This window comes from Dendropsophus ebraccatus, chromosome 3 (genome assembly GCF_027789765.1).
Source record: "Dendropsophus ebraccatus isolate aDenEbr1 chromosome 3, aDenEbr1.pat, whole genome shotgun sequence".
Lineage (NCBI taxonomy): Eukaryota > Metazoa > Chordata > Amphibia > Anura > Hylidae > Dendropsophus > Dendropsophus ebraccatus.
Window position 1 is genome coordinate 162,132,479 of NC_091456.1, and position 11,281 is coordinate 162,143,759.

The window sequence follows — 11,281 nt, forward strand, 5'->3', positions numbered from 1 at the left end:
TGTTTGTCTCCTTTCCAAAGAGTTTATAAAATTCATCCGATTTTCAGTAACGTTAAATGGTCTAGGGCTGCTACGATTTTTGGGAAAAGCAGGGACAAGGGGGGGAACATAATCACCACCACTACTCACCTGTCCCCGTGCCTGTCCAGTGCCGGATCGCCGCTCCGGGACCCCTGCCAGCCTCTGGGATCTTCTTCTCAGCCGACACCAAGATCCGGCTGATTGACAGCCCGCCAGTCAGTCACTGGGGCGGGACACCGATGCAGTCACTGATTGGCTGAGCAGGCTGTCTATCAACTTAAGCATTTTCCCAGAGTCGTGACGTCATCACAACTTGGGGGAATATGCCTTTCGGCAGGGGTTCTGAGGTCAGTCAGGTGGAGCATCGGGGCACGGGAAGAGGTAGGAAATCAGTGATGGTCATTTGTTATGGCTGAACTTCTCCTTTATGTTTTTATGTTGTCTGGGGGTCAGTGTCTTTCATTGACATATCTGACATATCATAGACACTTATCAATAGTCCTTAATCCTAATAGGTTGAAGAGGGTTCAGACGATTCACACAGCTATTCAGCTTTATAGATCCACAATTTGTGCCGCAAAACAAAATTAAAAAAGGACATGACAGCGTCCGTAATGTTCTCGGATAAGTAATTTTGCAGTAGATACATCCTTAACATCCGCAAAATAACCCGGAGCGCCTGAGTTTACCTATCACATTCCCATTTTTTGCGGATCCACAAAAAATACAGATTACAGATGCACTATGGTCAAATTCTTTGCGAATTGTGAACGACAATTGTGGACATAATATATGGTACTGAACGTGTGAATGCGACCTAAGACTTTGACATGGTATGAAGTTTTAGACAAGGTAGTAAATAATTGAAAAATGAATTGCAACTTGCAACATTTTACTTTATGGTCTATATGCATGTGCTCAGTAGTCCTTGATATTCATGAGCACCAGCTCCCTCTGCCCACTGGTTGCTGATTGGCAGTTGTCTATCTACACTGTGTATATATACTCTGTATAGGCAGCTGTCAATTAGCAGCCAGAGAGTTGATGGAGGAGCGAATCAACTAGCCTATTCTCCTGCATATCACGAGAACGGCTAAACAGAATGATGCAAGTGATATAATGTCCTGTTCAGCATTTCTGTTACTAGTTTATGCTGCCCTTATTTAAGGCAGCATAATTCTAGTGACAGATTCTCTTTAAAGGGGTGCTTCAGTGGAAACAAAATACTTTCAAATCAACAAAAGAGTTGCCAGAGATTTGTAATCTACTTCTATTAAAAAATATTCCAATATTCCAGTACTTATCAGCTACTGTATGTCCTACTGGAAGTGGTGTATTATTTCCAGTCTGGAGAGCAGGAGAGGTTTTCTATGGGGATTTGCTGCTCTGCACCGTTCCTGCCATAGACAGAGGTGGCAACAAAGAGCACCATGTCAGACTGGAGAGAATACACCACTTCCTGCTGGGCATACAACAGCTGATAAGTACTGTAGATTTTTAAACAGAAGTAAATTACAAATCTCTGGCACTTTCTGACACCAGTTGAAATAAAAGAAAAAAAGATGTCGCTGATTACCCCTTTCATGTCGAACAATCATTTTATACAGCTCTGGATTAGGCTGTATAGCAGGTGCTGTAACGGGGATACATGTATGAGGCGACACTGAATGATTTGTGTGATCCTGCCCTTCTATGCTAGATGGGGGTCAGTGTCTTTCTTGGCTTTGGTATATAAAGAAAGTCTGCCTAATAATTATTGCCACTTAAAGGGGTTGGCCACTTTATAGTAAAATAGGTCAGTGTACAGTATTAATAAGTGTACTCACTGTATATACTGACAGCAGCTCCCTGTGTACCTCATAGAGCTAAACTCAGAGTCCCCTCCTCCTGGCTTTACTGTCCTGCTCTGTGGTGAGGCTGTCCATAAAATGGCCGGCATGGAGGAACATTTGACCATGCCTCCCCTCCAGAGTCCTCCATAGGCATATACAGGCTCAGTGGTGGACACTGGGGGCAGAGCATGGTCACATGCTCCTCAATGTCGGCCATCTTATAGACAGCCTCACCACAGAGCAGGACAGTACAGCCAAGAGGAGGGGAGTCTGATTTTAGCTCTATGAGGTACACAGGGAGCTGCTGTCAGTATATACAGTGACTACAGATACTAATACTGTATATACAGTGACTACAGATACTAATACTGTATATTTAACTATTTTACTACAGAGTGGCCAACCCCTTTAATGAACTACCATGGCTTCTCTCTCTATCATGATATATTTGTGATATATGATAATCAGGGTTTATAAATGCTTGTTCTGTTTCCTTCCTGCGCAATTCACCATTTCCATGACTATGTTATAGCCATCAGTACATTAAGAACATGTAGAGATAAGGGAAATACCTTGTGAACTTGCCCAGGTATAATCCACAGGAGTCACTGTCAGCGGGGCACCACCAAATTTTGCATATGCCTACACAAAAAAAAAAAATGGACACATAAATGTATAGTTTAAATGCTCACAGCTAAACCCTGCAGAAATCAAAGCGGTGGGTGAATTTAAAGGACAACTCCCGCGGGACCCCAAAAAAAAAAAAAACAGACACACACAGACACCATACTCACCATCTCTCCGGTGACGATCGCCACTCGATTCGCCCGCCGTCCGCCTCTCCGTCGCCGCCTTCCGCCATCCAGCGATGTCTCCAACTTCCGGGTCCAGGGGATGGAAAAGGCTGCCAGTGCGCTTGCGCACCGGCAGCCTTTTCATTGGCTGGAGCGCATCACATGGCTTCCAGCAAGCTCAGCCAATCAGGGCTGAGCAAGCTGGAAGCCATGTGATGCGCTCCAGCCAATGAAAAGGCTGCTGGTGCGCATGTGCACCAGCAGCCTTTTCATCCCCATTCACTTTGCATGAAGACGCCGAGGAGGAAGAAGACCCGGACCGCCCCTCGGCTCTGACGTCGTCGTCACCAGATGCCGCCCCGGAGAAGAGGACCGTGACGATCGTAATAGGTAATGTATACATTCCTTAACTTCCGGGGTGGGGGGTCGGGGGTCCGAAAGTGGGGGAAGGGGGCCAGGCCGGGTATTTAACCACATTACAAAGTTATATAACTTTGTAATGTGTGTTAAATGAGCAAAAAAAAATTTTTGTGGGAGTTGTCCTTTAATAGATGCAGCTGAGCTGGGATGAAAGAGGTGACACTGCGGGAATACTGGGGATGAATTCAAATTATATAAGGGGAAAAAAAACTATCATAATTTGTCAGCAGCCTATCTTCCCATGTTACCAGGAGATGTGCTGGTGAAAGTGAAGGGCCATCTTTGTTATTAGTCTGCGCGGAAGATTATTTATAGTTCTTTTTATAATAGATTCCAGCAATTAGAATGTTCCAGACAACCCAGCGGCAGGGAGAAGTTATAGACTGGAGCTGTTGTCACACAAGCCATCAAATCAGATTTATATGTAAGAATCCAAACTTTACAGAACTGGAAATGAGAAGAAAACAAAACATGACAATTAACCGGTCCTAGAAACACTCCAAGAATTCGAGCCTTTCTGTAGTACCTTACAAGACCAACAAACCACAAAGAACTGGCTGTAATGTTAGGCCTTATTGTGATATCAGGCTTGACACATTTTTGGTTGAACATTAATTATACACATATAGATTATTTTTATTTTTAAGGGGGACTCTGGAGAAAATCTTTATCTTTCAAATCAACTGGTGTCAGAAAGTTATATTGATTAGTAATTTACATCTATTTAGAGGTATTTGCTACTGCTCTGGACAGTTCCTGACATGGACAGAGGTGGCAGCAGAGAGCACTGTGTCAGACTGGAAATAATACACCACTTCCTGCAGGACATACAGCAGCAGATATGTACTGGAAGACTAGATTTTATAGACTTTCTATAAGCAGCTGTCACTGACAGCTTCAAGCTTCATGTCTCCCAGCAGCAGCGGTCACAGACTACTCCTTCCTGGGTAGAGAAGAAACAATAGCTGTTGTATATACCACATCTGATGCAATACTGACTCCATTGTATACACACAATGCTGTGGCTCTATAAGGACCCTTTGATTAATGTATCACCCCTGTAAATACTTTACACATTACCGTCCTTTATTAGCCAGAGTAGAAAGCAGCTGCAGAAAGTGACAGCCTCCGGAGGATTTGGCACAAGCGTTAGTTCTAATAGGCACCATATAATACTATATTACATATATTATGTAGGCACTGCTGCCATACCCATCACATACATTACGATGGGAGTAGTACTTGGCGGACAGCCCTTTTAACGCCTCCGGAGTAGTTAAGATGGCTTGGTGACAGCAATTGCTACTGTGGAGAAGGAGCCTTCAAAGGAGACGTTAGAAATGTATTGCAAGGATTATGGATTAAAGAACAAGACCAGTCTACATCATACTAAAGAGCGGATATCAAGCTCGCCTACTTGTTCCCACAGCTGACAGCATTTCCACTAGACTTGAGGTATTGGTGTAAAGTAACTGAAAGTCAGCGACCAGCGCCAGAAAGCTGCTGCCGCCAAGGCAAATACAGTCAAAAGATACAGAGATGGCAAGGACAAAGTTTTGGCTACATGACTAGTCAGACCACACATGGGATATGGTGCACAATTATGGGTGCTTGTATAAAAGAAGGACAAATGAGGGTGACACATTATAAAGCTTGAGGTTATTTAGTATGGAACAAAGATGGTAGGGGCGATCTGATCACAATGTACAGATATATGAATGGACAATACAGAGGTCTTTGTAGTGATCTTTTACTCCTAGGTCTGTAACCATGACAAGGGGGCATCATATACGTCTAGAGGAAAGAAGATTTCACCACCAGCACAGACGCAGATTCTTTACTGTAAGAGCAGTGAGACTACAGAACTCAACATGAAACTGTCATGGTTGATTCCGAGACAAGCCAGGAAAAATATAACGTATTCTTATAAAATGTAACATTACAGGTTATGGTTACTGGATGCCTGGAGGTGGAAATCAATCCAGGAACTTATTTTGAGTTATGCTATGTTCACACTGAGTAAAACAGGCGGAATTCCGCCTGTCTCAGTGTGCCATAGCCCGTCCATGAGAAAGCGTGCGCTCCTCCGCAGAAGCCGATCTCCGCTCAAAGAAGTGACATGTCACTTGTGTGAGTGGAGAGCGGTGGTAGCGGAGGAGCACGTGCCCTCTCATTCACTCACAGCGGGACACTGAGCATGGTGGGATTACGCCGTATTTGCTCAGTGTGAACATTCCCTAAGAAAGAATTTTTCCCCTGGTATGGGGCAATTGGCATCCAACACCGTACAGTGAAAGTGGACCCGCCATAAATGTTTTTGATAATGTCAGAGAGATATCAAAAGTTTTTATCAGTCAAACTGACCGATCAGTAGAACGAAGAGGGAGAAAACAACGCTGCCATGCACTTCTCTCCTTACTCTGCAACCTAGACAGACCCCATAGACTTACATTGAGAGTCCCCATAGTTCCCATGACACAGAGTCAGGAGTGAATGATCTGCGTGCGGACGTCTCCCTGTTGCTCTTCCTGATCAGTCGTAGTCTGAACACTCAGGGTATATGCACACAGAGTAATTCTCACAGAAAACTCAGTGCGGAATATGCCGATCGCTCCCCCGCGCTTTGGGCGGACAGCGGAATCCTCCCGTCCATAAAATGGATTCTATGGAGTTGGCAGAAAGAGAAGCAGGAGTCTGAATGAACGAGCGGCAGATTCCACACGGAGTTTTCAGTGAGAATTACTCCGTGCATATACCCTCAGGGGGAAATTTATCAAATTGGTCTAAAGTAGAACTGGCTCTGTTGCCCTAGCAACCAGATTCCACCTTTAATTTTTCAAAGAATATGTGAGGAATGAAAGGTGGAATCTGATTGGTTGCTAGGGGCACCTGAGCCAGTTTCACTTTACACCAATATGATAAATCTCCCTATCAGATTTCCACAGTTTAAACCCTTTGACATTTCCTATGTGACATATCAGAATTTTTTGACTAATGACCGTGCCCATAGAATGGAATCAATGGACCAATGTCTTTTTTTCAACAATGTGACACTACAAACTACAGGAGCACAAATAAAACTTCACATTGTCACATTGCATTTACACCTTCAGGCCTTATGCACTTGTAGTTTTTTCATGTCCGTAGATTGCTCTCGCTATCCACCCGTACAATCTGCTTTTCCGTTTTTTAGAAACACAATCTTTTAACGTGATTAATGACTCATCCTTATTTTTATTTTATTTTTTTTACAGAAATACAGATGATAAATAGATATGAGCAAACCTGGAGCATGCTCGAGTCCATCTGAACCCAAACGTTCGGCATTAGCGGTGGCTGCTGAAGTTGGATAAAGCTCTAAGGCTATGTGGAAATCATGGATATAGTCATTGGCTGTATCCATGTTTTCCAGACAACCTTAGAGCTTTATCCAAGTTCAGCAGCCCCAGCTAATCAAATGCCGAACGTTCGGGTTCAGATGGACTCGAGCATGGTCCAGGTTCGCTTATCTCTAATGCCAAAAGGTTACAATCCGCAGAAAATAGCAGATCCTAATGATTTCTATGAGAGAATCCACAAAAAAATCTGGGTCCTTTTTTTCAGGATTGGTTTGGGTCCTTGTACTGATCTACTGATCGCATGAATAGCCCCATAGACATCAATGTGCACTAACTCGAGTACGGAAATACGGATCCGTAGATTACAAGACATGTGGATAAGGCCACAGCCTCGGTGATCATGACCTGACTACTCCAAAAAAACAACACCAGATTGCAGGTAACTTTTTCAGCATTGATCTCAATGTAAGTCATGTGTGACCAGCTTGTTCCTTCTGTGCAATTTAACCTTTTCTTTTTGCATTGCCCCCCAAGAGTTATACAAATCACCAATATACACTTATTACGGGAAATGCTCATAAAGTGCTTTTTCCCTGCACTTACTACTGCACCAGGGCTTCACTTCCTGGATAACATGGTGATGTCACTTCCTGGATAACATGGTGATGTCACTTCCTGGATAACATGGTGATTTCACTTCCTAGATAACATGGTGATGTGACGACCCGACTCCCAGAGCTGTGCGGGCTGTGGCTGCTGGAGAGGATGATGGCAGAGGGACACTGAGGGACACAGGGCACTGGAGGGACACTAAGCATCCCTCTGCCATCATCCTCTCCAGCAGCCACAGCCCGCACAGCTCTGGGAGTCGGGTCGTAACATCACCATTTTATCCAGGAAGTGACATCACCATGGTATCCAGGAAGTGACATCACCATGTTATCCAGGAAGTGACATCACCATGTTATCCAGGAAGTGAAGCCTTGATGCAGTAGTAAGTGCAGGGAAAAAGCACTTTATGAGCATTTCCCGTAATAAGTGTATTTTGGTGATTTGTATAACTTTGGGGGGCAATACAATACTTAAATAAAAATTTTCACTAGACATTTCCTTTAACAGCATGCTTAGATTTGTCACTTTATGCTACAACCGGGTGGTATATGGGGCCTCCATTCTTCTGATCATGGAGGTCCCAGCAGCCGGCTCCCACCCATCAGACATTCATTTCCTATCTGCAATCTGTTTGTAGAGAAACCTCAAAGTACAGTACAAAGCATCTCGCACACGAGGACTGACAGAGTGTTTTATTTTTATTGTTTGAGGCTTCTACGGAGCGTTATATAAGAGTTTGCTTCTTTATAATGTATGAAAGCTCAAACACAGGAAACAATGAACAGCAAACATGTACAGCGTAAAGTAAACATTATAATCTTCTGTCGGCTCTCCTATCTGCACAATGCTGGGTAGCGGCTCCTACCGGGTACACAGTCACCCCTGCCCAGTGGCGTAGCTACCATAGAGGTAGGGTAGGCAGTTGCTATGGGGCCTGTGCAGGAGGGGGGCCCGGGGGAGAAGGTAAGAGCATGTGTCCTTCTGCTTACCTACACAAAATACACACATAGGACCATAAGCCCAAAAGGGCCCCCTCTATCTTATAGCGTCCCCTCCTGTTATGGGGGGTAGCCAATAGTACTAAGTGGACATAAAATTTAACCTTTAATAATGATCATTAATAACTCAAAAGATATGTGAAACTTAAAAACACAGTGACTAGCAGCAACTAATCAGTATTTGCTGTATATGGATTTTATGGATACACCCCGTGGGCAGCCTATTGTATCCTTAACAATCGCAGCTGATATCAACAGCGATAGTATCCCAGCTAGCCTGGGGTGACACCCCAGGCTAGCTGGGATACTATCGCTGTTGATATCAGCTGTAATTGTTAAGGATACAATAGGCTGCCCACGGGGTGTATCCATAAAATCCATATACAGCAAATACTGATTAGTTGCTGCTAGTCACTGTGTTTTTAAGTTTCACATATCTTTTGAGTTATTAATGATCATTATTAAAGGATAGAGGGGGCCCTTTTGGGCTTATGGCCCTATGTGTGTATTTTGTGTCTGCTACTGTACCCTCTTCCCCCTCCTGTCTAGCATCAATTTGTGTTTATTTCTTCTGCTTACTTAACCTCTTATGTACTGCAGTGTGTAAATGTCCCAATGTTTAGTTACATGCTGCAACACAAAAAAGGGTTAACAAGCAGAAGACAGATCTCTGCTTCACTGCACTGATAACCTCTGACCTCTGTTCTCTAGCTGCAAGTAGGAAAGGAAAATGTGCAGAGCTCTGGTGCAGAGGTCAGGGGTTATCAATATATCTATCTATCTATCTATGTATGTATGTGCAGTGCTTTGTGTTGTGCGTAGTGGAGGGGGGCCTTTTAAAATTTTTTGCTATGGGGCCCCGTGAATCCTAGCTACAGCCCTGCCTCCACCACATGTATATATATATATATATATATATATACACACACACACAAACATTCTTCACTTGCCAAGTGAGATCACATTGTCCCTTTCTAGTGCAAACTGGAAACACTGATCCAGAACTGGTAAAGAGCACAAAACAGCAAAGCCATAAAGCAGGTGACATACAGAAAAAAACAGGATCATTAACACCCCTATTGTGAACAAGGTAAGTAACAGCAGTCTCTATCTTTTTTAGGATCAATGTAAGTCCCTAAACAATCATGAAGCAAACACATATCCCAGCAATGTACCGCCATTTCATGAGATCAGAATAACCTTTAAATGGTCACATGACTTCCCGCCATGTGATTCCTAGACTATCTGTCACTTCATCTACTAAAAATGACTCCTAATTAGAGATGAGTGAACCTGGAGCATGCTGGAGTCCGTCCGAACCCGAACTTTCAGCATTTGATTAGCGGTGGCTGCTGAAGTTGGATAAAGCTCTAAGGCCATGTGGAAAACATGGATATAGTCATTGGCTGTATCCATGTTTTCCAGACAACCTTTATCCAAGTTCAGCAGCCCCCGCTAATCAAATGCCGAACGTTCGGGTTCGGATCGACTCGAACCCGATTCGCTCATCTCTACTCCTTATCCTAGACAAAAATACTCTCCTTATCCTAGAAAAACAGCTCCCAGGCCTTGGACACTAGAGGTCTCATTTCTTTGCAATCTGCTCTTCACTGGCTGTTGTTAGGATCACTCTGTCTCTAGTAACTGACAGACTAGGACAGGAACACGAGAAGCAGGGTCTGGTCTTAGTTTGTGTTGTATACCTGAATCTGTAGGCCTATTTACCTCCTCCAGGGGATTCACACTGTGAATCAAAGGTAAATCAAGGCTTTCCTCTCATCATCCACCTCTCATACAGTTCTAGGCAGCTGCAATTTATTTAACTATTAGTGTAACTGTATGTACTCAGTGCTGAATGTAATCTCCCTCTCCCTTTAGTCACTATCAGCAGATCACTGCTTAGACCAGGGCTGATTTTCTCAAGTAACCCCTTCATTGCTGTACTGGTGCTGTTTCTTTAATTTCTGATCACATGGCAACTTGCAACCCCTTCTTGTGCCCCATAGTATCGTTCTGGGGTCCCGTTCAAAGCCACTGGTCACCTGTACCTCTCCATGCTGCAATGTCACATTCCCGGCTTAGTGACTGCCCGCTCAGCCGCCCTTGACATTGCAGCTGGAAAAGCCGGATACGTGACCAGCAGCCGTCAGCGGGACCGAAAGCGGCACTACAGAGGCACGGGGGGGGGGGGGGGGGGGGGGGGGGGGGGGTTTAGAATGTTTATTATCTTCATGCACCCCCCACAGGTCTCCCTTTTTAAAATTTGGTGCGACTTCTCCTTTAAGGCGGCTGCTGTGAATATACAAGTTCATTAGACATAGTGGATGAGGCGTCACCTCCATGTAACCGTTACTTAGGGCACTATGGTCTTAAAGGGGTTTTCCAACAATAAAACATGTACTAGACTAGAAGACACATCCTCCATAATGACAGACCATGTGACCATCTCAGCCAATCACAACCAGCCATGGTGAAATTAGGTCCACAGAGATGACATCATGTCCGACTGCAATTGATTACGATAGTCACATGATTAAACGTAACAATGAATGGTATATTATTGAGTGGCAAACAAGACACCAGAAGGGCTGAGGATGGGAGGAGGAGTTTATTTTCTTATTGATGGAACAGCCCTTTAAGTCTCCATGTCGATGACGTCATGCATGTTGATTAGATATGACCTTGGTTACATCATATATGGGTGACTACTCTGTACAGGGATGCTGAGAGCACCTGTCCTCTGCCGTCACCCTGACCACACAACCGGCTCTGCTACATCTGCAGGGTCACCCGCTCTTACCAGCACAACCAGGCATTCGGGGTGCACGGAGGGCAGCCCCCAGTCACCACCCCAACACCTCAGCTCCATCACGGGGAGTCCCCGGGGCAAACCGGCCACAACAACCGAGCGTCGGTCCGGAATTTCCTGCCGGAGACTCAACCTCACACAACGGCCATCCCCTGAGGGGGCGGAGCCACGGTGTCATACAGAGCGACGGTAAACCCCGCCCACTACGGGGAAGCCGCGAGGTAGCCTCCAAAGACCACGCCCACTATGCGGCGTTCACCATTTACCCCTCCCACTACCACGTCCGTACCGCCCACCTCCATGACGTCACTGTGCTATAGTCTTCTCCACGCTATTGCGGTGCTCACTCCTCTGTGGCTCTTCAGTTGCTGCAAACCTACAACTCCCATAGGTTGTCCGGGTATAAACATAATGGGATGCAGTTTACAGGCAGAAGGCATGCGGCTTTCAGCGCACA

General features: G+C 44.8%; 1 protein-coding gene across 3 annotated transcripts in view; it reads right to left on the reverse strand.

Moving 5' to 3' along the window:
* Nucleotides 1-11,049, reverse strand: part of MTX3 (metaxin 3) — a 33,647-nt gene extending 22,598 nt beyond the window's left edge. The window contains exons 1-2 of one of the 3 annotated variants that reach the window (XM_069963037.1): nucleotides 10,816-11,048; nucleotides 2,426-2,495 (exon numbers count right to left, since the gene is read on the reverse strand). In XM_069963037.1, the coding sequence (XP_069819138.1) occupies nucleotides 2,426-2,495; nucleotides 10,816-10,884 (139 nt within the window). In that variant the 5' untranslated portion in view covers nucleotides 10,885-11,048. Of the gene's footprint in view, nucleotides 1-2,425; nucleotides 2,496-10,815 lie in introns of all 3 variants that reach the window. The other 2 variants (XM_069963038.1, XM_069963039.1) reach the window with 2 other exon arrangements.
* Nucleotides 11,050-11,281: the final 232 nt, after the last annotated feature.